Source organism: Lemur catta, chromosome 3 (genome assembly GCF_020740605.2).
Source record: "Lemur catta isolate mLemCat1 chromosome 3, mLemCat1.pri, whole genome shotgun sequence".
NCBI lineage: Eukaryota > Metazoa > Chordata > Mammalia > Primates > Lemuridae > Lemur > Lemur catta.
Window position 1 is genome coordinate 122,945,171 of NC_059130.1, and position 25,154 is coordinate 122,970,324.

Below are 25,154 nucleotides of genomic sequence, written 5' to 3' on the forward strand. Positions count from 1 at the left end.
ACTGCAACTGAGCAACTTTCATTTTTAAAACATTAGATCTCTTTTCAATTCCCATCAACCAAGTTTAGCAAATGCCTCCTGAGCACCATGTAAACATGGCGCTGGGATTTACAGAACAAATATCAACTCCTGCCAGAGAAACCAGGATTCCCATTTTACAAGAAACCGAGGCTCACATAATTGATGTGCCGAAGGTCACAAAGCTAGGTGGCAGAGTGTTGGGGCCTGAGATTCCAGCCCCGGCTCCCCACCCAGCTTATCAGACACCAGGGCTGCGGACAGGGAGAGTGGAGAGGTGGGGGCTCGGATGCAGCGCTCGCTGACCACCACTCTGGGCACCAGCCTCCCCTGAGGCCTGTCCCCCATCCCTCCTGCCTCTGTGCCTTTCAAACGTCATGCCCTCCCTCCCTCCTAGATCTCATTTCCAGTGGCAGGCGGGCTGTCTGTCCCTGAGGGCCCCCAAGACCCAGCTCCAGCCCTTCCCTCCCTTAATGCCTCCCACCCAAGGCCTTCCCCCTGGGGTCCCTGTCTGCTCCCTATCCTTATTTTGGCTCCTGCCTCACTCCCACCCTGACTGGCTGTTTCCGTTGTTTGCACACTGGCCTTGTCCTCCAGCACAGCCCTTTGAGCTCCCCAGCTGACAGCATCTACCCTTTGAAGAAGCAAAGAACGATTTCTGAATACGAAAGCAATATACGTTCACTGTAGGCAGTGTAGGACACACAAAAACATATAAAGACAATAAAAACTGCCCAGAGTTCTACCACTTAGAGATAATCGCTGTTAAATCATTCTGGCTTATATTTAAATCATTTTCCCAGGCTCACATATGGGCCTTTTTCCCCCCAACTGAAGTTTGGATCACACTGTAAAGTTGTATGCTCCGGTTTTTAGAACACGAGGTCCATGCTGAGCATTCTCACCACCACCCAACATTCTTCCGCCACAGGAACTTAAGCTGCCGGTGGTCCCGGCGCGTGGGTGCCCACGCTGGGCTTTTAGGCTGCTTCCCAGGACTGTGTCCGCAGCCCGGGGCACGCAGCGGGAGCTCGGGGACCCCGCTTAGGGATGGAAAGGCCCTGAGCACGGTCGGGGTCGGCGCCCCAGGGTGTCTGTTTTGGGGGGACCACGCGAGGCCGGCAGAGGTAGGGGTCTTTTCAAGTTTCAGATTTTTTTCTTGGGACAGGAACCTTCTTGAGTCTAGAGTCAAGTTTTGGCAGACGCAGGCAGCGACTGCTCGAGCCCCAGCCAGCCTCCGGCTTGGGCAAGGTTGGGGGTCCCCGAGGGGCTGGCGGGGCGGGGCCGGGTGGGGCGGGGCGCTCCCGCCAAATTGGGGCCGCTAGCTCCGCGGGCCACTGTTCTCGCGAGAACTCGCGGGCGGCTCGCCGCTCCTGGCAGTTGCCCTTCTCCGACCGGCGTCGGCGGCGCAGTGCGCAGGCGCGGCCGGCGGGTTTCCCAGGGCTACAGCCTGCGCCGCCCGCTCGTTCGCCGCCGTGCGCCATGGCGGGCTGCGCGGCGCGGGCTCCGCCGGGCTCCGAGGCGCGCCTCAGCCTCGCCAACTTCCTGCTGGGCGCCTCGGTGCTGGCGCTGCCGCTGCTCACGCGCGCCGGCCTGCAGGGCCGCACCGGGCTGGCGCTCTACGTGGCGGGGCTCAACGCGCTGCTGCTGCTGCTGTACCGGCCGCCGCGCTACCAGGTGAAGGCCGGGCGCGGGCCGGGCGCGGGCACCTCCTCCCCGGGTCGGGGCGGCCTCCCACGGCCTGTTCTTCGGCCGTGAGTTCAGGTCGCAGGAGGGGACCCTGCTTCTCCGGGCGCGGGCGCCCTGCACCCGGGGAGTGGGTGTTAAATTGCAGTTCGTGCTGTTCCCAGCTGCGGCAGATGCGCGTGGGGTGGGGACTGAGCGAGCCGACGAGTTCTTTTATGTAACCGAAGGTGTGGAGACCTACCTGCCGCCAAGTCTGAGGTCAAAGGGCCCGCAGTTACGTGGAGGAGGCTGGGCGCAGAGTACCGGGTGCCCTGACTAGATAAGCTGCACGGACTGGAATCCTGTTAGTAAACTAGGGTTAAGCAGTTTTCCCACACCCCTGAGTAATAAAGCTAAGATGGTAATAATAGCAGCTAAAATTTCTGTAGCTGTTACTCTTAAGTGCTTTACATGGGTAATCCTCACTGCGGTTCTGAAAGGTAGGTACCGTTGTTACCCCGCGTTGTAGATGGGGAACTGAAATCCGGAGGTGAAGTAACAAGGCCACGCAGCCAGAGAGGGGTGGGTACAGGATTTGAACCCAGGCACCCTGCTTCACCCTTTTCAGCTCTGAGCACATTGGCTCTGTCTGCCTGCCAGTGGCCTGCCTATCCCAGGAAAGTCAGCAGCCTGGACTTGTGCTCTGAGAACGGCGGGTGACTGAGCTTCTTTTGGGTCCATTTCAGATAGCCATCCGAGCTTGTTTCCTTGGCTTTGTGTTTGGCTGCGGCATGCTGCTAAGTTTTAGCCAGTCTTCTTGGAATCACTTTGGCTGGTAAGAAGGACTTTGGGAATAATGAATAACGGTTTTGAGGCGAGGGTGGAGACATCAGAGGGTCAGCAGTGTGGCATTTTCTCATCCCTGTGTCCCATCTCTGACTGGCAGAAGGCTGTTTGGGGCTCTATGGAAATGAAGTCTCCTGGCTTCCATTTCAATTCCCACATTTCAGCCCTTGTAATCTTGTGCCCATTGGTTGAATCTGTTTTAGGCAGAAACAGGTCTCCCTGGCACCCTCCCCAAATGTGTCCTCATCTGCAACTGCAGTGACAGCATTCAGTAATGTGACAAGCCCTTCCCGGAAGGGGTACAGGTCCTCGGTGGCGGGAAGGGGCAAGGCTCTGGCTTGTCTTCATAGGCCTTTTTCATCTCTAATTTCTATTAGGTCACATCTAGTGCATCCCCACAGCCAGTGTAGGATTTTTCCCTACACTATGATTTCAGTCCCTTGAGCCTTCTAGTCTGGCCTGGATATGAACCAGTGGCTTCAAGGTAAAAAGCTTTATCTCCTATTATCAATATTTTGAGCCATCTAATCCTTCTTTGCTGGAATTGTTTCAGTTTTGTTCAATTTTGACATACATCACTACTTTATGTTGATATTTCCCTCTTTCGTGTTTTATTGTGTGTAGTGTCATTTTAAAAGGCCTGAAGGGCTCATATTGCCTCCCCAACCTATGGTTTTTGGTTTTTTTTGTTTGTTCCTGTGACATTCAAAAACATAGTCCCTTGAAAACCCCACTTCCTGCAAACCTCAGAGAGTAAATGCTACAGATGGGTGCCTGAGGTTCACTTTCAGGCAGGTGAGAACAGGACCTCTTAGAATTAGGTAGGGACAGTTCAGGAGACCCAAATCTGTACCTATGGCTAACTTGGTTCCTTTGCCCCAATTTACCTCTTTTTCTTTTTGTTTTTAAATAGGTATATGTGCTCCCTGTCATTGTTCCACTATTCTGAATACTTAGTGACAGCAGTCAATAATCCCAAAAGTCTGTCCTTGGATTCCTTTCTCCTGAATCACAGTCTGGAGTATACAGTAGCTGCTCTTTCTTCTTGGATAGAGTTCACACTTGAAAATATCTTTTGGCCAGGTTAGTGTGCCCTACTTTCCCCTCTGGAGGGGAGAAGGGTGGCTCCCACTTGGGCTGAGGACAGTGACATTGGTTTACCTTTCAGGTGTAATCTCCTCCGAGCGATTTTCCCCAGACCTCTGTCCTCACTAAGCTATTTATAAAGGATGAGCTCTGCTCATTAATTCTGCTTCTGGATTTTGAATCGGGGACGTGTTGACCTTTTGCTTTAAGCCTTGTGTAACATAGTACACCATCTAATATAAAGTCCCAACCTTTGATAGTTGTAATCCTAATTTTACAGTCAGAGAAGGTTTGGATCTGTTCATTTTCTGTGACCTGAAACATTTCATGTGATGAGTTTACTAGCAAAAACTTCTGCATCTGGAACCTACTCCAAAATTGAACTTCCCACAGCCAATGGAGTAAAATGTCCAGAATTCAGGCTGGAAGCCCTGGATCCTTCTCTACTTCTCTTAGCTGTACTTATCCCCTAGTGAAGGAAATGAGTGTGTGGTGGGGGTATGTCAGCAAGAGAGCCCATCAGCTCTAGGAGGGGGCACCTCTTCACCATGACACTAATGGGCTTGTTGGCACTTTAAAGGGATGAACAGCACGACTTAGGGGAATGTGTTTTCTTATCATTAAATTTTAATGCGATGACAAATGCTAATTGCCCACAAGCATGTTTTCTAATGTTTCTATCTTTGGGAAAATAGGTTGATTTTTAAGCAGTGCGAGGGGGAGTGCGACAGTCCAGTGTCTTCACCGATGCCTCTCTCCTGCAGAACTGAAGCAGATCACCTGGCTCAGCGTCACAGGGCTGGTGATGGTGGTCTTTGGAGAATGTCTGAGGAAAGCAGCCATGTTTACAGCTGGCTCCAATTTCAACCACGTGGTGCAGAATGAAAAATCAGATACTCATACTCTGGTGACAAGTGGAGTGTATGCTTGGTTCCGGCATCCTTCTTACGTTGGGTGGTTTTACTGGAGTATTGGAACCCAGGTATAGTATCAAATATGACACTGATTTCCTTTTTTTTTTTTTTTTTTTTGAGACAGAGTGTCGGTTTGTTGCCCTGGCTAGAGTGAGTGCCGTGGCATCAGCCTAGCTCACGGCAACCTCAAACTCCTGGGCTTAAGTGATCCTCCTGCCTCAGCCTCCCGAGTAGTTGGGACTACAGGCATGCGCCACCATGCCCGGCTAATTTTTTCTATATATATATTTTAGTTGGCCAGATAATTTCTTTCTATTTTTAGTAGAGATGGAGTCTCGCTCTTGCTCAGGCTGGTCTCGAACTCCTGACCTCGAGCGATCCACCCGCCTCAGCCTCCCAGAGTGCTAGGATTACAGGCGTGAGCCACCGCCCCCAGCCTGATTTCCTTTTATATTTTAAAATTGAGATAAAATTCACCATTTCAAAGTGTACAGTTCAGTGGTTTTTAATGTATTCACAAAAGGTTCTCTGTTTCCTTTAAATAGGTATGTGTTTTCACTGGCATGTTTTAAGTGATGACTACTACATAAAAGCCAAGAGAACTAATTTAGTCCTTAATATTTTTCCTAGGTATCCAAAATGTGGGTACATAAAGTCTTGGTGATTCTCAGTGCTGTCAGCTCACCTGCTATACTCCTCTGCCTCTTCAGTTAAAGAGGCTCTGGAGCACCCCAGTGGGTGCTGGGGCTTAGATCTGGAGCACTTCGGTACTGCTGAGGACAGAGATGGGGCTTAGGGCAGGGAGTGCCCTTGTAGCTAGTTTTCATCAGAAATAGGTATCGCTGAGACCAAGGTCATGTGTTAGGTTAATGTGAACTATGGAGGTTTGTTCTGTCTCAGGCTGCAGATCAAGCCTTTATTTCTTGACAACTGTCTCCTGATTCTGTACTCTTGGTCCTACAAAGACTCGGCCAGAGAATGTGAATGGAGCTTGGAAAATGCATCCTGTCCTTGGGCAAATCCAGTCAGGGCCCCCAGGCATCCCATCAGCAATGTGCAGTCCATGGTGACTCCCTGGTGACCCCTTACAGTATAGTTGGGGCAGATTATCAAATAGCATTTATTTTAAAATTTGTATTTCTAAAACACGTAAAACTACCACATTGACAATCACATTCCCTGGGAACAAATTACTAAATAATTATAGTTGAATAATGTAGTTTGCCATAAATGCTTGCTTGCTATATACCTAAGTGCTATAGGACTAAGGCGATTTTCATACCTTTTGACCATAGACTTTTTTACGTGTCTCAGCACACATGTGTGTATAAACAGAAAATGTCTTTCCTAGAACAATATTTAATGTGTACAAAACACTATTTTTCTACCTTTTATTTGTAATGCTGCACAAGCTTGATTTCATGGCTCGGTAATGGTTGTAGCCTGCAATTGGGAAACCCAACCACAGGCGATGCCCAGAGAGCTACACACATGTGCCAGGTGTGAGGATGCAGGCTCTGCAGTCACCAGCCGGGCCAGTCCTGGCTCTGTCGCTCACTGCTTAGCCTCCCTTTGCTCACACGTCACAGTGGGGATGGCCAGCTGTGGTGGTGCATGCCTGTCGTCCCGTCTACTCAGGAGGTTAAGGAGGGAGGATTGCTTGAGCCCAGGAGTTCAAGTCCAGCCTGAGCCACATAGTGAGTCCTCGACTCTAACTAAATGAGGGAATGAGTGAGTGAATGTGTGGGGGCAATCGCATGACCTTGAAAGTTTGCTGTAAGGGTTGAACGGCTTGGTGGTTGTAAAGGGCTTAGCACAGCTCGGGGGACAGTAAGCACAACAAACAGTGAAGTGAAGTAGCGAGAAGTCAGAGTGTGTGCCTGGTCCTCCAGGTGGAAATGCTTGCTTAGGGAAGACACGTTCATAGGGGACCAGTTGCAAAGCCAGCAGAGGGCAAGGGTAGGTCAGTGGTTCCCCAACGAGCTGGGGCATGCTTTTGGCCTTGAAGGACTGGGCTGTGGATCAGTGGGAATGACAATCGTAGAAGTGGAGGAACCGCACAAGTAGAGGAGGTAAGAGGCAAAGAGGACACAGCCCGGGTGAGGCGGAGGCTGGCGGGAGCAGGTGAGGCGCTGCCCTTCCTGGCTTTGAGAGCCAGGCCCAGGAGGTAGGGTGCAGGCATGGGCACTTTCTGAGCACCAGGGTGACTGCTGAAAGAGGTGTTTCAGAAGCTCAGTTTGGTTGCTGTGTATCTAGTACAGAGGTTTGGGGAGCAGAGGAAGAGGACCAGGGCAGCTGTGTGAATGAGTGCTTCTGACGTGAGGTGTCCTGGATGGGATGGCAGGGTGCACCGGAACAAGGCCCCACATCAGGGATTTCACACTTGGGGTTGGGAGACCATTGCTGTCACCCTGACCTGAGAGTTGAAATCTAAGAAGTTGGTCTGTCCTTGTACTTTATATTTTATTTTATTTTTTTTGAGACAGGGTCTCACTCTGTCGTCCAGGCTAGAGTATAGTGGCACAATCACAGTTCACTGCAGCCTCAAACTCCTGGCCTCAAGCAGTCCTCCCACCTCAGCCTCCTGAGGGACTATAGGCATGCACCACCACACCTGGCTAATTATTTAAATTTTTGGTGGAGACACGGTCTCACTATGTTGCCCAGGCTGGTCTTGAACTCCTGGCCTCAAGTGATCCTCCCACCTCAGTCTCCCAAAGTGCTGGGATTACAAATGTAAGCCACTGCACTTGGCCCTTATTTTAAGAGAGTCTTTTGAGTCCTGGGCAGGAAAATCCTCTGGGTGTTAAGAGAGAAACAGATGCTTGCCAAAACGCACGGCGTCATAGCACTGGGACCCTGATCAACTTGGTGTTTCCCTCTGTCAGGTGATGCTGTGTAACCCCATCTGTGGCGTTGGCTATGCCCTGACAGTGTGGCGATTCTTCCGAGATCGAATAGAAGAAGAAGAAATCTCATTAATTCACTTTTTTGGAGAGGAGTACCTGGAGTATAAGAAGAGGGTGCCCACAGGCCTGCCTTTCATAAAGGGAGTCAAGGTGGCGCTCTGACAGGCGGGGGGTCGGTGACTGTGGGGCCCCTGACCCTGTGCAACAGCTCAGGACAAAACTGCTTCCGGTCGGCCACTGCAGAATGAATTTTCTTAATCATTTTATATGTCACTAACTAACTCTTCTGGAATGTTATTTAAGACCAAATGGTCAGAAGGCCTTAGGACCAAAGGACCCACCGGAAAAATCTATTCTTGTGCTGAATCAAGGTGGGACGTAGATGAAAGATGAATAAGAAGCAAATCACAGCAATATTCAACAGTGCCCCTTCAAAGTGACCTGGTCAGAACTGAGGCCACGCTCCACTGCCCCTCAGGCCAGAGTGTGAGTAAGTTGTGACCAGGACTCCTTGGGAGAGGTGGACTCTCTGCTTCCAGTAATGCTTCTACAGCAGAAAGGGGTAGTGCGCATCGCTGCTTATCAGCATTAAAAATACATCTAAAACCTTTAATTTAACTGAAAAACACAGCACAGCTTTAACCTCTTTATTTCTGTCCTTCAGTGCATGAACATCTATACGGTTTTAAAGATACTTCCTTCTACAATGCTTTGGCTCTAAATAGATTTAATTGTATTTACATATCTATTGTTTATAAGTAGCAGTACACATTCAAAGGGGACTCGGTGTTTCTAGCTCCAACTTTTATTTGGCAGCAAGTAAGCATAGACACCTCCAGACAGTTTGGCCAAGTGTGGCTTTATGTGACCGAAGCTGAGTATGGCCAGTGTGGCCGAGTGTGGCCAAGGGGACTGTGGGCCCCTGTGGGTTTCCTGGGGGCTTTGGCTCCTGCTCCCTTCCTGTCATCAGTGGCAGGTGGGTCAAGAAGTGTCATTTTTCCCTGATCCAAGACGTGCTTACTGAATGCCTGCTCTGAGCAAGGTGTTGTCAAACATTGAGAAATACTGCTCTCCATTTATTTGGGATTTTATTCTCATTTTACCATAGCTTATATTTTTGTGTTTCAATGTAAATCTATTAACTGTCGTTTACTATGTTCTGTTCTTAAAATTACCTTGTCCCTAATGTTATTTCAAACTGTTTTCCAAAGGGGTTTGAGCATATACAACTACAAACTCAAGCAAATCGACTCCCGAGAATAGTCTTAAATAGAGCAAATAAGCCCATCTGAGATTCAGTCAGTATTTTTATTTTGCAGGTTTGAGGAGAGTAGTTGGCTTTATGAGTCAAACATAGAAGCTTTAAGAGGTGAGACCCTTGTTTAATTCTGGACGAGACAGGAACTTGGCCTCAGTGTGAGATCCTTCCCTGCAGTTTTGCGGTGGCACTAATGAATTGTGAATGTGAAGGCGGCGGTGGCAGGTGGCCAGAGTGCTGCTCTGCCACCCCACCACGCGGCTTGTGAGGAGCCACTAAACCTTTCTGTGCCTAGACCTCCCCATCTGTAGAATGGGGTCAATACCACCTACCTCACAGGGGTGTTGTGAGGACTTAGAAGAACAATATCAAACATCTTTAATACTTGGATGAGAGAGACGACGTCAATGAAATCTATACAATATAAAAGCTATACAAAAATGGGCAGACATTTGGTTAACTGTGCCAGATTCCTAAAATGTGTGTTTGAAAAGAGCATTCTACCAACTCAGAAATAAGACTTATTTCTGGGTTTCAAGGCTTAATTAATTTTTTCCTTGTTATATATACCAAAGAGGCTTACGGGTTCGTTGATTACTGGTATGGCACTTGCTGGTTTGAGAACCAGACAGACTTTACCGTCAGCCCCCTGATTGGCCGTGGGACTCTGGCCACGGTGGCTGGTGGCTGGAGTGATCAGCAGAGTTTCTCTGAAGTGAACGATCCCCGGTGGGACATCACACACTCACCCTATTTGGGCGCTTGAGTTGCATGAGTTTTAAACTTGTTTTCCAGACCACACTTAGGGCTGCAAACTCTACTTCCTAGGACTGCGGATGGGCAGAGGGTATGGTTAGCGTTGGCAGCTGACCCCAGCTCTTTGAGGGAAAATTCTTTCTCACTCATCTGAGCAGGATTGGGCCTAGCCTCTATTCCCATCAGGGCCGTGAAGTTGACTTTTTTTTGGTGGTGGGGAGGTGGGGTGGAGACAGGGTCTTGCTTTGTTGCCCAGGCTAGAGTGCAGTGGCGTCGTCACAGCTTGCTGCAACCTCACACTCACTCCTGGGCTCAAGCAGTCCTTCCACCTCAGCCTCCCAAAATGCTAAGTTTATAGGTGTGGGTCACTGTGCCTGGCTAAGTTATCTTTTTGATAGGTGGAGAGCAGCTAATGAGGGTCCCTAGGCTTGTGGATGATGAGGGTGTTGGCATTCGATGCCATTCTCTACCTGCCAGAGGCCAGAAAGCCCACCTTTGTGCCAGGCCCACCTGCTGGAAGGAGCAGGGCCTTCAGGTTTCTCAGTGAGATGCTGCCTCCACTGTACTGATAGTGTATTCTGCTCTGCTTTAAAGCGAAGTCTGGGGGTGGGGGTGGTAGGAGAACATTCCCACCTTCCTTATAATCCCATGGTGGAAGTTAGCAATTACTTAGGGATAAAAGATGAACTACTTAAGGGCAGGATTTGGCAAGTGATTGACTTCCATTTAGCACCATGATCTTGAGATTATTTTTAACTTTATAAATTTAGCAATGTCGGGGCCCCCGGCAGAGAATCAGGTTAATGAGGTAAAGGCCTTTTCGGGTATTTGCTGTGAAGGCCACATTGCCAATTCCCTCAACTTAAGAAACTGTCAAGAGATTTCTTTTTCCATTGCAGGTTTTAAAGTGGAGATTCTTAAATGGAAAGTGGGTACTGCACAGAACAAAGCTACTTTGAAACAACATAAAATGAAACCTTTCCCAAGGACTTGAAGGCGGCCGCTGCTGAGAGTGGCGGGTCACAGAAGAGGTAGTGGGGTGACCCTCTTAGCAGGACAGAAAGCAGAAGACAGCACACCTGACGTCCCTTAGTTGACGTGAGCTGCTTCTTGAGCCTAAAAAGTACACTTTATTGATCTCTTCCATTCATTTGTGAACCTAGGGGATTGATATGACAGGGAAAAACGTTCCTAAACCAGTAAGTTGTATTAGCCGGTCAGGCTCCGTGAGGTCCTGGCCACGGCTCACTGGTCGTAGTCCCCCATCGTGGGCACAGCACACCGCTGTGCCTTCTCTGCACTTTCTTACTGCCTTAGGTAGTTGTGACCGCCTGCCGTAGTTTGCTTTTGTAGTGGTTTGACAAGGTTAGGAGACCACAGCCTCTCTGGTGTGGTGGGAAGCGCTTCATCTCCGTGTACTTGGAAGACCCAGCCATCCCGAGTGGAGGCAGCCTGTCCCATCGCAAGGAGAGTAACTTACCAGAGTAATTATTCTACTCTTCTTTTTACATACAGATACATTTATTTAAATATTTTAAATTGGATTTTCTTTCACAGATACTGATTATTCTTTCCAATACTTAAATAAATAAAACTGTACTTGATTTCACTATGAACAAGTGTGATTGTCTGGGATGCAGGAACTCTAGGGTCACGTCGCCTCTGGATAAGAAGCATCCCGAGCCTGCAGCATCGAACCAGGGGTGTTTTGCCGCCTCAGTTCCCTTCTGACTCCTACCTCTCATCAGCGTGAAATGATAAGTTCCTTTTGCCCTCTGGGCTGCCACGGAAGTCCATAATGCTTTGGATTGTGAGCTTCAGTGCTCTGAAACAGCAGGGCCATTAATGTGATGTTTGTTATTAACGTATTTATGGGTTGAGGTGCCAGCCTACCTAGCAATAGATGCCATTTACTGTTCAAACCACTGCAGCAAGCTGGACATTTGCTTAAAATGTGACTATCTGGGTATCAATTTGCCACCAGAACCTTTTAAATTTTAGGTCATGCAGGTCAGTTTTTTAAAAGCATTTATTAAGCTCCTCTCAATAAAAGGGTACTGTGTAGAAATGGAAAACTGGGGCAAAATGATTAGAAAAAAGGTTGCCGCTTCATCGTGCTTTACTGTCAATAGAAGTTAAACACAGGAGGGTTACAGTACTTTGGACAAGTAGTGAGGCTGTAAGATGACATCAGCCACGTGGGCTGGCCAGGTGCTTCCTAGCTTCACGAGCTCTGCCCCTGCCACAAAGGGAGGGAAGCTGGAGCGAAGGTTCTCTGCCCTTTCGTGAGTCACCGCTCAGATTGCTGGGTGGAGTTTGCCAGTGGCCCCAGGTTACCCGTGGGGCTGTGATTCAGAAGAAACTGGGTTCCTCCGTGGCAGGGCAGGTGCACGGTGGTGGTGCAGTCTTGTTACCTGAAACAGACCAGTACCCCTGTACGGGACACACCCTACCCTAGACAGGGCCCAGCACGCGGGCCTTCAGTACATAAATGCTGCACAGTGAGGGATTTTAGGCTGGACGTTCGCTTGAACGTTTTCCACGCAGTCTGGGAAGTTGTCCCAAGTCACCGTGATTAGGACAGAGACTTCATACCATGTGAACGCAGGGAAAAGGGAGACGTAGCCAAGCCAAAGAATCTGAAATGATGACCTGTCAGAGTTACTGAGTTTACTGTTGATAGCTAAGTGATCACCTTTCACAGAAATAACCACACCGGGACAGCCTTGTCTTAAATGTCCCAGCCTTGATGTACGTGCGGTGAAAGCCTGGCCACCTGCGGCCGATCCCATTTGCTAAGTTGGGTGTTTTCTTAGTGTGGGGATGTCACCCCCATTTCTCTGCGTGTGTCTGTGACGGTCCTTATTTTTCAGTGGCAGCTCTTCCGAAAGGCTGTTCAGGGTCCAGCTGTTTCCTTTAGGCTCTGACGTCTCCTCTCTCTTTTCTGGGACACTCCTGGATCGCTCCTGCAGGGGCAGTGGAACAGGAGCTCACCCACTGCGCTTCCCGGTTTCGCTGTCTCCCTGCACTAAAATCCACTCGGGCCAAGGCTTTCCGAAGGGAGAACCTGGATGCACCTGTGGGTGACGCGTCTTCAGAATCAGAAACGCGGCTGTCTGGGGAAGGATTCTTATCTCGCTCCTGAGTGAGATGGTTTTCAGTTGCCAAAACACCCGTGAGTTAAGGCTATTTCTTGGCTCACGGTGGCCATGCACTCTGAATTGTGTTTCCCCCGACACATCTGAGCTAAATAAACAGCCACCGTGCAGGGGACCGTGGGACCGTCTCCGCACCGTTACTAGCCTCACTGTGACTCCGACGGTTCAGCAACCTTCACACTCCAGGCTCTTCCATCTCTGACACTACAATCCCACCCCGTCCCAGCACTGACACGTTTTACTGTGAGCAAAACACAAAAGAGCAGCCTGTGACAGTGACATGTCTGTTCCTGCACATTCCTCTCCCTCTGGCAAGTGTTTAGGCAAACACTGCGGCTGTGGTGGACAGTGACGCTCTCACACCAAGAAAGCACCCTCAGTGACTTTTTCTCACTTTGGTGAATTGAGTCACTCGAGGGAAGGGCTCGCAGCTCCCAGTGGTGAAAGTGAACCCAGGCAGCAACCTGGGAAAATGTGGGTCCCGTCTACCAGAGTCGCACCTGTTACCCACAAAGTCACTTGTTTAAGTCACCTGTCCAGGCAAGGAACCTCTGTGACCTCTTACTTTATAATCTGAGGCCCAGAGCTGATCCGTGGCAAGCTGAGACCAAAGGGGAGATGAAGTCTAGAGCTCCCTTGGTCTTCCTGTTGGTCACTGAAATCAAATCCCTTGCCCACTCTCAGGTTGGAAAGACTCGCTTTACCTGGCCGGGGCCTCCCCATTCCTGCCGTCATCATACATGTTTTGTAGATTCTCCGACTGTTCATCCACAGGTGCTTGAAACCTGAGCGAGAGAAGGCAGGTACTGGGCTCTCAAAGGCAGCAGAGCCAGCCTGCCACGTGGCCTTAAATGAAAGACCCAAGGGCCGGCCCAGCACTTGGTTCTTTTGGTTCTCAAACATTTACTGAGGTCCAGTGGTTTGCCGGGGCCGGGGCTGCGTGGAGGGCAGGAGAGGTCAGGCCCTGCTGGGAGACACACAAGGGAGGGGAGGGCACAGTGGGGCAGGTGGTGCAAGGGCAGTCGAGTGGGACCCGCTGCGGTCGAGGTGGCTGGGGAGGCCTCTCAGCTGACATTCAAGCTGAGGCCTGAGTGTAAAGATCGTGAGACAGTCTGAAGGAAGAACATTCCAGGCAGAGGCCCAGAAGTGGGCACCAGTCTAGCTACTTCGGGGGGAACTGAAAGGCCATCTCGACCAGGGTGTTGTGAGGGGCCGATGTGGTCAGAGGTGAACAGGGAGGGTCCCCAAGAGCTGTCAGGCCCTGCTGTGATGGGCATCCTGGACTTCTAAAAGACCCCTGGCTTTGTGACAGCTGGGGGCCAGGGAGGGCTGGCCACGGTGGTTTGGACTGGGAGGTAGTAACAGACACCAAAACAGGTACACTGGGACAAAGAGTAGCATCAACAGGACTTGGGATGGGTGGCAGTGGGACAGGGCTATGGAAGGAATCCAGGCTGTCTCCCAGGCTTTGCACTTGAGCACCTGAGTGGATGTGATGTCATTTGCTGAGCTGAGGAGATGGGAGTAGGGGGCTTGTGGGAGGACACTGAGAGCTCTGCTGGCCACTGCTGAACTTGAGACACCTGGGAAACACCCCGGTGGAGATGCCCAGGCAGGAGGCAGAGGCAGAGGAGTCTAGAGCCCAGGAGAGCACTGTGCTGCGGAGGGACTTGGGGGCACTTGTATCACAGTGGGGTTTTAAAGCCAGGAGACTGGATGAAGGCACTTAGGGAGAGATGCTCGTAAGTGCTGCCCAGAGCCCAAGGGAGGCGGCTCGGCTTTAACTGGGAGGTTGCTGTGTTGGAGCAAGAGCAGGCTCGTGGGTGAGTGGGGTCGGAGGCTGGGGTGAAGCAGGTTGAAGCTTCACCTGGGAAGTGTTGCTGTGAGGAGCAGTAGAGCCACCCGGCCCTGAGCCTCAGGAGCTGGGCTCCAACCACCTCGTTCCTGCAGATGTCATTTCCGGGCAGACAGTGGTTCTGCCACACACTCTTCAAGCCAGCCTCTCACGGAAGCAGAGCACACGGACGGGAAAGTGCACCGACAATAAGAGTTCGCTTGACATGTCCACAGCATGGACAAGCCTCTGTGGTCTGGCCAGCACCCAGAATGCCATGCCCACCCCAGAGGCCCCCCCCCAGGATAATCACCATCGTTATGCTAATGGTTACTTCTGCCTGGTTTTGGAGGTTTTATAAATGGAATCATACAATATCTGGAGCAGACGACTTTGAATGTCCACTTAGCAGCCTGTGGAGGAGGAAACATGGCAACTAGTCCCAGGTAGAAAGGGATTTGATCAAAGGTGTGCAAAGAGTATGAGTTTAACTTCTCAGCGTGACATGTTAAAACAGTCACTTAAAGATGACTTGGCAGTTCTGGGTTAATGTGACTGCACACATGCACTCTAATTGTCCGTGCGAAACTTTAGTAAAGGGACCAAACGAACAAGGAGATTCAGACCTCTCCAGGGTAAGAACAGGAACGGATGACACTGAGATTTTGGAGGCTGAAGTGCACCTGAACAAGTGGTGACTAATTTAGCAGACGTGAGAAACCTGAGTTGGGAACTGACAGCGGGACAAGCTGGGGACAGACCCGGCTCACACCACACAGTCCTCAGGAGGCGCAGGAACTGGCAGCCCCGTTGCCCCTGCAAAAGGAGGGTGGGACCAAGATAGGAAGGATGGTGCCGCCACTGAGCAACCGCTCCTGTCCCACTGCAGCAGAAGTCTGAGGGTCAGTTCTGAGAGGGCATGACACACAGTTGAGAATTGTACTGAAAACCAGAAAGTCAAGTATGCACACAAATACTCCATAGAGAGGCCTTCCAGGAAGGAAACTGGCAAAGGACCTAAAACCGACATTGGAGCATCCAAAACAAGCAAGAAGAACCCACCCACCCAGATCCCCTCCAAGGAAGCACCACCCTGTGCTCAGCTTCCAGCCCTCCCCCCTGCACTCCTAAAATGAGCAGATAATCAAGGATTACCTGACATCTAAGAAACGCCTCTACTATGAAAGATGGAAGCCTAAACAAACAAAATGTGACTTGGAGGAAAACAGACTTCAGCGAGAAAACTTCCAAAAGAAAAAAAGCTCCACCTATCAGTCTCAGAGGCTGTGAAAGAACAGAAAGCTCTTGGAAACTAAAAACATGATAGCAGAAATGAACAACTCAATAGAAGGGCTGGAAGATAAAAAGGAAATCTCCCAGAAAATATAAGAGAGATGGAAAATAGGGCAGAAAAGTTAAACTAGAGGGCCAGCCTAGGAGGGCCAATATGCAATTAAAGGAATTCCAAAAAGAGAACAAGTGTAGAAATAAACTAATTCAAAAAGAAATATGCTAGCTGGGCGTGGTGGCTCATGCCTGTAATCCTAGCACTCTGGGAGGCAAAGGTGGGAGGATTGCTTGAGCTCAGGAGTTTGAGACCAGCCTGAGCAAGAGCAAGACCCCATCTCTACTAAAAATAGAAAAAGTTAGCCAGGTCTGGTGGTGGTGCCTGTAGTCACAACTACTCTGGAACATGAGGCAGGAAGATCACTTGAGCCCAGGAGTTTGAGGTTGCTGTGAGCTAGGATGACTCCACAGCATTCTAGCTCAGACAACAGAGTGAGACTCTGTCTCAAAAAAAAAAAAAAAAGAAAGAGGTGACTTCTCAAGCCCCTCTCTCCCAGGACCTGAGAACCTTGCAGGGGCCCCTCTCTTGGGACCTGTTAAAAAAAAAAAAAAAAAAAAAAGGAAGAAAGAAAAAAATATGCCAAACCGAAGGCCATGAATTTCCAGATTGAAAGGGCCCACCAAGTACCCAACCTAATGGATGGAAGTAGACCCTCACCAATGTGAAATTTCAGAACACTGGGAGCAAAGAAAAGATTCTACAAGCTTCCAGAGAGAATTAGTAGGTCACAGTACAATGACTAGGAACTGGAAAGCCTTCATGCTTCTCAACAACAACCTTGGAAGCTAGAAGATAATAGAGTGATGCCTTTAAAGGAAAACCCTTCCCAATCTAGAATTCAATACCCCGTAAAACTATCAGTCAAGTGTGAATGAAGATAGAATGGAGACATTTTCAGACCTGTGCTGTCCAAAACATGTACCTCTGTGCAATCTAAAGAAGCCTCTGGGGATGGGCTCCCCCAAAACATGAAAGAGGAACAGCAGACTACAGAAGACTGGATGGGGCAAGTAGAATCCCCAGGAGGGTGGTGGGAGGAGGGAGAGCCCAGGCTACAGCTGTGCAGTGGAACTACGGGGCAACCAGCCCACCCTTGGCTGAGTGACTCAGAGACAGCACATTGAAGACCTGCCACCAAGATGCCTCTGCCACTGTAACACCTTTGATGCCTGAGTACAGTGCTGAGAGAGCCTAAGCCAGACTTGGCTTGTCTTAACCATTGTTGGTCAAATTCCTGCGCTCTCCTCTGTGTCCTGCTGCTTGGATCAGCTGAAGTCCATCATGACAGCCCAAGAAATACCTTCTGCCTTGACCTACTCCTGAGGACTGGAGGTATCAATTGTGTGTGTAGAAGCAGAAACTCAAAGCAGCCCACTCACTGTGACCGTGTTTTTGCAGATTTCCAGCACCTGGTCTACCCAGATGCCCCAACTAAACCCTCATGACCTGGCCCGCTGACTTCTCTGAACGGGGGCCTGAATGTGTGGCATCTTTCCTATGCACATTCTGAACAGTGTCAGAGGCCCTGGGAACACCCCCTGGCCTCACCTGGGCTCCAGCCGCTCCTTCACCTTGGCAATGGAGCGGACGTATGGTGTGATCTGCTTGGTGATGGTGGTCAGGTAGGCATTCTCCTGCTGCAGCTGCAGGAGGTCATGAAGCTGGGCTGTGGGGGCCAAGGCCAGAGCGTTGAGGCTTGTTGGTTTCAGGTTCTCTCTGAAGCCTGCCACCATCTAAATATCCCAACTGTTTCAATGACTACCTCTAACTAAAGAGTGAGGCGCTGGCTGAGGGCATTCTACTCCCTGAATCCTGACCTCAGGATCAGCTGGGGCCAGTTGGCAGCTGGGAGGCAAGTCAAGTGCTAAGGGGAGGTCTGTGGGGACTGTATCTGGTTAGTGGCTAACTCTGACTTGCTCCCCCACTAGCACATGGGTTAGCTCGGGACAGGGAGTTTGCTCAGCAGCCAGCTGCCTGGGACCTTCATAAATCTCCTGCTCCTCAGCGACGCGCTGATAGGATTCCTCCCAAATCTGAAAGACGGAAGTTAGGTGTTGGATGTGGCAGTGAGGTGGAATTCCACTGGTGGCATTTCTGTCTGTAGCCAATCAGAGCCCCACGGCACCCTCAGCCAGGTCCACGTGGTTCCAGAACCTGCCACATGAGGGTCTCATGGGGCGGAAGGCCAGGTCCTCTTTCTCCCCCTTCCTGCCTGGGGGTAGCCCATGTGTCTGCTGACGGGTAGGGCTGGAGTTAGGTTCCTGGGGAGGGCTACCTCCTGGAAGACTGCTCTCATGCCCTCGGTGGAGGCGTGCTCTGAGGCAATGCGCGCATCCAGCTGCAGGGCCTTGTGCAGGACGTCGCCCATGATCTCGGCCTTGATGAGTGAGTGGTGCTTGGTGAGGTCCCGGTGCAGCTCCTGCACCTGGTCCTTCAGGTACTGTATCTCCACCTGCAGGCACTGCGTGGGGGCAAGGGGCCATCAGGGCGGGGCCACGGGGCTATCAGGGCGGGGACATGGGGTTATCAGGGCAGGGGCATGGGGCTATCAGGGCGGGGCCATGGGGTTATCATCAGGGGCTTTTTCACTGGCGGGGCCTGAGGGACGGATGGCTGCTGGGCCTGGCAGCCAGGACAACTCAATGTGCCTGTCAGTGCACCTTGGTGAGGAATGGGTGGGGGCCCTTCCCACCGCAGGTCCCCAGCCCCCTCACCCGGTAGGAGTCCTCATAGTGGCGGCAGTGCTCTGTGAAGGGCGTATTTTCGCCCTCAGCCAGCAGCACCCTGGTGCTGATGGACCGGTGCAGCGTGGGCTTTTGGACCGGCGACACCAACATCTTTCCCACCGGGGAGGGGCAGCAGGGCCCCATCAGCACCTTGGGGCCTGAGCCCCCTGCCAGCCTGGGGAGACAGCCAGTGTGGATGCAGTCTGCCCTCCCCCAGCCTCCCAGGGCGCCCCCCAGCCTTGTACCCTGGTTGCATGCGCTCTCAGCCACCTGAGCACAGCAGAGTGCTGGGAGTTATGAAAAGAGGGTGCAAGGTGCACCCAGTGACATCCACATCTATTTGTTAAAGCTCCCCAGAGTGGTTCCAGGGTGCAGCCAAGGGCAAGCCCATGGGGATGCAGCCAGGGCTGGTCCCGAGTAAATGGTGCCTTCACTTCCACGCCTGACAGTGGAAGTGTGGGCTGACACCCAATCGCTCTTGCTTTCTGAGGCCCCTGGACAGACACATGCCAGTTTCAGCATTTGTCCTAACTTGCCCAGCGTCTCCAGATCTCTGCTGGGCCCAGGAATCAGCGTTCAGGCTACCCTGGCAGCGTCCAGCCCAGCCTAGCCATGGCTCCCAGCCCCGGGCAGGCTGAAGCGGTGGTTGGGGGCAGTCCCGAGTCCTCCCCTCCTCCCCTGGCCGAGCTCCACGTCAGCTCTGCCACGGGCTCCGGTCCGGTCCGGGTGTCCCTGGGGGTGCTGCGGGCTCCGCAGACTCACCCTCCGGCCTGGCGTGGGCGCCCAGACACCGCGCGGGGGCTTGGCCAGCCAGGACGGAGGCGGGGAGAGCAGCGCGCGGCCCTTCCGGGATGGTCCGGCCCCTCGGCGCCCCCTCCCCCCAGTGTCCGGACCTCCTGCCCTCCCGCCCCCTCGGCCGCTGCTCACGAGTTGGCGCCACCCGCGGCGGCCGCCGCCCGGCGCGGCCCCAGCAGCAGCAGCGGCTCCAGGCAGCGCGCGAACTCGGCGCGGTGGTCGCTGGCGATCTGGGCGGCGGGACAGAGTCGTGAGGCCTCCATAGCTCCGAGGGGCCCACGACCCGGCCCACCCGGCTGCCCGCGCACCTTGCTGCTCTGCGCAGGCCTTAGGCGGTGCGGCCGCGTGACGATGCCCTGCAGCCTCCCCAGCAGCTCCTGCGGCGGGCCGGCCTCCGGCGGTGGGGGGTGACAGCGGGCGGGGGTGACAGCCGGGCGGGGAAAGGGGAGAGGTGGAGGGCGGAGGCCCGGAGCAAGTCTGTCTTGGGCATTTTACCTGTTGTCCCTTAGCGGCTCCAACCCTCCCCTGGGACTTCCCTGACCAAGCCTCCCCACCCCCATCCCCAAATCCACAGGAGAGGTGGCCTGCTCCCTTCTAGGCTTCATTGTCCTTTTAAAAGGGACTCGCCAGTCCCTTAAGGGCTTTGTAGATGATAGAGTGGAGGAGGGGAAGGTGAGTCCAGAGAGCCCTGGTCCAGCCCCCAGGTGACAGGCTGAGGCTGCAGCCCGGGTATGCAGGGCGGGCTGGGGAGACTCACGTAGCCCAGGTCTAGGAACTCGGCCTTGCTGGCCAGGCTGAGGAAGGAAGAGCAGATGACCAGGTGAACCTGTGGGAGGGGATGCTGCTCAGTGCCGGGCAGGGGTGGGGGACCCAGCTCCACACCCCCAGCTCCCCTTACCTGCAGCGTGGGCAGCACGGTGGCCAAGTGGGAGAGCTGCTCCTTGAAGGCCTTGTCCTTCTCCTCATACTGGCTGTGGGAGGGACAGGCTGCCTGGTCTCCAGGAGGAGGGCTGCCCACCCCACCCCGAGGACCTCAGATCCCCGCCAGCTTTGTATGTCCTGCCCTGGCTGCCCCTTCTCTGTGTCCTGACCCACCCTGCCCTCCTCAGCAGGGTGGACACCTGGATTTCTTGCTTCCCAGGATGGAGCAGGACCTGAGTGTGTGTGGCCAAGGGCAAGGGGAGGGAGGCCGCCCGGCTCACCTCTGCACGGCCTGCAGCAGCAGCGCTTTCCTCTCGGCCAGCTTGTCCTGGGAGAGACAGCCCCCACTGACCGCTGCCCAGCCACCTCCCCCAGGCGCCCTTCCCGGGAGCACCAGCCCTGCTATGAGGCCGGAGGCCTGCCTTCCTGCATCCACTGCCTGAGTGCCTGGGTGCCCTCACCTTAAATGTCCCCTCCTGAGTGAAGCAGTCCCCGACCGCTCCCACCACCAACACCAGCCTAGGGGAGGCTTTGGCTTCCCCTCTGGAACTCTCCTGGCAACTGAGATTAAGTAAATCCTGGAATGCCGTTCAGCGCCTGCTGCCCTGCGACACTAAAAACTTCAGGAGGCCACGCCCTCCCCGCCCCTCACCTGCATGCTGCTGAAGAGGGCGTGGATGGCGGCCTCCTCCTCAGCCGCGCTGCGCCGCACCTCCTCCACCATAGCCTGCAGCAGCGCGATGGCCTCCTGCGTGGCCGTCTGCAGGGCCTTCACGGCCTGGGGACAGGGCGGGCTCAAGCTCGCGCGCACTGCCGCGCGTCCCCACACCCCCGCCCGGGCGCGCCGGGACCCCGGCTCACCAGCACCGCCTGTTCCAGCCGCTCGCAGCCCTGCACATATGCTGACTCCAGATCCACGCAGTGGGCCCGGCTCTCCCTGCGCGAGCCACGGGTAAGGCCCGCTCCGGCGCCCTCCAGCTCCCTCCCCTCCCGCTCGCTCTACCCACCCCTGCATGTCCCGGAAGCAGCGGATGCACAGCAGCGACTTCTTGTCGGTGGAGAACATGAGGTAGGGCTCCGCGTGCAGCGCTGCGGGGCCAGGGCGGCAGTGAGGGCTTCCGGCAGTGTCCGCCCTGGTCCTCCCTCACTCCCCGCCGGGACCCCTAGCCCGGCGTGCCTCACTCACTGCACTTCTGGAGCACGTCGCGGCTGCGCTGGCCCAGGGCCACAATGTCGTGGCGCGCGAACATGCGCGCCCGGTGCGTCTCCTCTCGGCAGCGCGCGCATAGGGGCTGCCCACAGGTGTTGCAGAAGTACATGGTCTCCACGTCCTGCCGGACAGAGCGCGGGCTCAGGCCGCTCGCCGGCGGGAGCAGGGCCACAGCCAGCACAGAACTACAGCCGCGGAGAGAGTCATTGCGGGAGTTTGTCCCAGCCTGGGGCAGGCAGGCAGCTAAACTGCACCCCTCTCTTCTAATGGGGACCTGCAGTGCTCTAATATGCCCAGTTCACAGATGTGAACACTGAGGCTCAGAGACCAGGTAAGTAGGTCCAGGAAGGGGCAGCTACCCAGAAGGGGCTTGGAGGGCAGTTTCATGGGTGGGTGGAGGGAGAGGGCAGAAAATGCATTTGCCAAGCATTTTACCTACAAGCAGGTTCCCTTGCCCAGGCCAGATCCAGGGCCTGGAGTCCAGGGCTTGAGTTGCAGCCCTGGCATTGACCCAAGCAATGGTTGACAGAACAAACCCCATCTCCTTACCTTGGCATTCAAGGCCATTTCCTCACCTCCTGCTGATCATCACTGTACTTCAGGGTCACACATTTCTCAGCACTTGCCCAGCAACTCCCTGGCCCCCAGGTTTACTCCTGCAGGTCCAGCCTCCACAGGCCAGAGCCACACGTGAAGTGATGAAGTGACAGGACAGCATGCTGTCCTCACTTCCCCTTGGGGTAGAGTTGCTCGCATGCCACTTAGGTATCAGAGGGTCCTGAAGGGTCAGCTGAGGCCTGTGGGCTGGACTGCCCTTCCTGTGCCAGTTCACAACTCCACCCTGGGTTGGGGGCCAGTAAGGTCTCCCCAAATCCAGTGGCCTTAACCTCTGCCACTATCTGGGTATTGACTCAAGTCACTTATTCTGGACCTCGGTCTCCCCAACTGTACACGGGGCCCACATTCAGGGTGCAAGGTGCCTTGGGGAGGTGTTGGAGAATGAACTTATTGGTCATCCTCTGAGGCTATGTTGGGTGCACGCTGCAAGCCTCAGGTCTGTGCAGCCTAGCACTCACTGCCCCCCACCCTGCCCCCACTGCCCCTGCCTGCTTGCTGCACTCCAGGTCACAGTTGGCACAGCACACCACCTCCACGCCATCCCCCGAGCTGTCCACCAGGAACTGCAGCAGCCGGTCCACTGGCGGGAGCCCGCTGGGACCCTTCACCACCGTCTGGTGTCTGCGAAGAGGCAGTAACCAAGATCCAGACACCCCTTCCCTGAGGCCCCTACCCTCACCCCTCACATTCCAGGGCCGAGCTAAAAATAGCTGCGTTGGGAGGTGGGTACACTGCAGCCCTGGGGTCTGCTATAAATATCACAGCGAGTGCTTACCCTGACTCAGTCCCTACCTACCCTAGCCCAATCCTATGCAGTCCTGCAAGATGCCCTGGGTGTCAAAAGCAGACACCCCCCCCCCCCGCACCCTATCACTGCGTTGGGCAAATTTAGGGTCATCTCTGGTACCTTGATTGCACATAACCATGGTTATGTTGACTTAAGACTTCTAGGACTCCTAAAGTGTGCTGACCCTAGCTTGAGCCCCACTGTTGCCTTCTAACTTTTTAAGGAAGGCCTTGGGCCAATAACTGCTCTCTCCAGCCTCAGTTAACCTGATCTGTAAAATGGACCAGAACCTGCAAGTTCTGGTGCGGAGAGCTATGGATTGGGTGCAGCCTCTCCCAGCCATTCCGTCTGAAGTCTGAGCCCTACCCTCCTGCCATCGGGGCCCCTCTCCTGGCAGAGCTAAGCTTGGCCTCCAGGGCCTGGTGTGTTGGGACTTTGGGGCACTTACTGGCACAGCGGGCAGGTGAGGCGGCCATCTGTGGCGCGGCCACGCAAGCAGTCAGTGCAGAAGTTGTGGAAGCAGTCCAGCAGGCACGGGCGCTCATACTGCGCGTGGCACAGCGGGCACACCAGCGGGTGGCCGCTTGCAGCATCCAGGGAGCTCGGATGCTGCAAGGATCCCTGCAAGGCTCCCAGGGAGCCCTCCAGGGGCGCGAAGATAGCTCCCGACATCTGCAGGGACAGCGCAGGTCGGCGGCCGGGATGCACTAGCTTCCAAGGCTCCTCCGCCTAGGCGCCGGCACCCTCCTACTTATCCGGCCTGGACCCGAGGAGACGTCCAGCGGCCGTGGAGCGGGGAGCCGCTAGGGCCTGGGGCTGGGGCAGGGAGGGCTGGCGAGCGGCGGGGCCCTGTACCTGTCCGCTGGGCCGCTTGCTGTGAGCTGGCCGTCCTCCGAGTCTTTCAAGCGCTCTCACTGCGGCTTTGAGCACCCGCGCTGTCGCCCTGCCAAACCCAAGGAGCCACCAGCCCTGGAAGATCAGGCCTCCGGACCGCACAAAGCTTCCTAGCCGGAGCCCAGCCTCTCCTCACTCCCACCCCCTGAATTCTCCGCCCGGTGTCCTCTGGGTGACCCGCAGGCGACGCCCCTTCCGCGCTGGGACTCTGCGTTGCTGGGGGCGCGGTGCTCGCGCCCACCTTCCCCAGGGCGGCTGCTACCTCGCGGCAAGACGAGGGCCTGAACCGAACTCGGCACTCGGCGAGCTGGAGTGGACGGTGCCAGGCGAGGGTCCACGGCTCGGACTGGACCCCACCGGGGATGACAGAGCCCCGAGTCACAGGCCGCACAGAGCGGGGCTGAGGACCTTGGCTGCAGAGTGTTCAGGGGTTCAGGGGCCCATGGCTCGTCCGCTCTCTTCCATCCGACTTGGGTCTCAACAGTGTGGGTCCCCGCAGCCCCTTTCCTGGACGGCCAATCCGGGGCGCCAGAGTGTAGCCGGCGCCCCTCCACCGACATGCGGGCGCTGGGGAGCGGGAGCGGGAGCGGGAGGCTTTGGAATCCCAGGCCTGCCTTCTGGGCTCGCGACCAAGTGACTGACCTCTCAGGGCCTGGGGGGGGGGGGGGGGGGCGGAAATAGGGCCGGGCTCCTGATAAAGCGGTGAGACCATAATGGAATGAGGCACGTGAAATGCACATTCTGGGCGTCCAAATAATTGAAGCCCCAACCCCACTGCCAGCCGAGATCCCAAAAGTGGGTGGGAGTTTGGAGGGGAGGTTCGGAGCCTTTCCAGCAGGGCCCCTTGGGTTGCTCCCGGCCTGGCAAATGCCTGTTTATCCCAGTGCTATTTTCTCCCCGTGCCCTCCTGCCTAGGTCCAGGCGGTCAGTTATCAGCTTTCTCTACCTGTTATCTTGAGAGCCCTGTTTCTGCCCCTCTTGCAATCCCAGAGGCAAGCCTGGAGCCTGACCCACAGAAGGTGCCCAGAAGCTGGGTGCGGTGGCTCGCCTGTAGTCTCAGCTATTGTGGAGGCCGAGGCGGGAGCATCACCTGAAGCCAGGAGTTTGAGACCAGCCTGGGCATATAGCCAGACCCTGTATCTAAAATTAATAATAATACTAATAATGAAGATGCTCAATTAAGGCTTACTAATTAGTTAGAAAAATCTAGGAGATAATGTTTGAACTGTTTTTTTTTTTTTTAAATAAGTTCTCATTCTGTCTCATTGGCTGGAGTTCAGTGCTGTCATCATAGCTCACTGAGCCACAAACTCAATTCTCCTGCCTCAGCCTCCCTAGTAGCGGGGACTATAGGTGTGTGCCACCATCCTGGGCTAATTTTTAAACTGTTTTTATAGAGCTGGAGTCTCAC

At 54.0% G+C, this 25,154-nt stretch overlaps 2 protein-coding genes across 3 annotated transcripts; one reads left to right on the forward strand and one right to left on the reverse strand.

Moving 5' to 3' along the window:
- The first annotated feature begins 1,436 nt into the window (after positions 1–1,436).
- On the forward strand, positions 1,437–11,068 carry ICMT (isoprenylcysteine carboxyl methyltransferase). Of its 2 annotated transcripts, none has more exons than XM_045546284.1 (5): positions 1,437–1,695; positions 2,430–2,518; positions 3,443–3,612; positions 4,380–4,597; positions 7,418–9,225. In XM_045546284.1, exons 1-5 carry the CDS (start codon positions 1,501–1,503, stop codon positions 7,598–7,600), a joined length of 855 nt encoding a protein of 284 aa, XP_045402240.1. In that variant the 5' UTR covers positions 1,437–1,500; the 3' UTR covers positions 7,601–9,225. The 2 variants fall into 2 exon arrangements, with proteins under 2 accessions (XP_045402240.1, XP_045402241.1); XM_045546285.1 differs by lacking the exon at positions 7,418–9,225 and adding an exon at positions 10,352–11,068 and having other exon boundaries at positions 1,445–1,695.
- Positions 11,069–11,463: 395 nt separating this feature from the next.
- RNF207 (ring finger protein 207) lies at positions 11,464–24,318 on the reverse strand. The gene is given in 20 exon segments (XM_045546286.1): positions 11,464–12,402; positions 12,405–12,418; positions 13,315–13,395; positions 17,341–17,458; positions 17,774–17,825; positions 18,068–18,253; positions 18,507–18,693; positions 19,446–19,543; positions 19,622–19,690; positions 20,071–20,139; positions 20,212–20,284; positions 20,516–20,562; positions 20,887–21,012; positions 21,096–21,171; positions 21,242–21,323; positions 21,421–21,565; positions 22,551–22,683; positions 23,298–23,521; positions 23,705–23,792; positions 24,152–24,318. Coding segments are annotated over 20 exon segments (2,175 nt in total). The 5' UTR covers positions 24,304–24,318; the 3' UTR covers positions 11,464–12,247.
- Positions 24,319–25,154: the final 836 nt, after the last annotated feature.

Bases quoted from the DNA above. Each gene is read 5' to 3' on its own strand.
- ICMT (XM_045546284.1), top strand. From the start codon at position 1,501: ATGGCGGGCTGCGCGGCGCGGGCTCCGCCGGGCTCCGAGGCGCGCCTC. The intron at 2,519-3,442 runs GTAAGAAGGACT...GTTTTTAAATAG, and splicing joins TCTTGGAATCACTTTGGCTG to GTATATGTGCTCCCTGTCAT. The intron at 3,613-4,379 runs GTTAGTGTGCCC...TCTCTCCTGCAG, and splicing joins TGAAAATATCTTTTGGCCAG to AACTGAAGCAGATCACCTGG.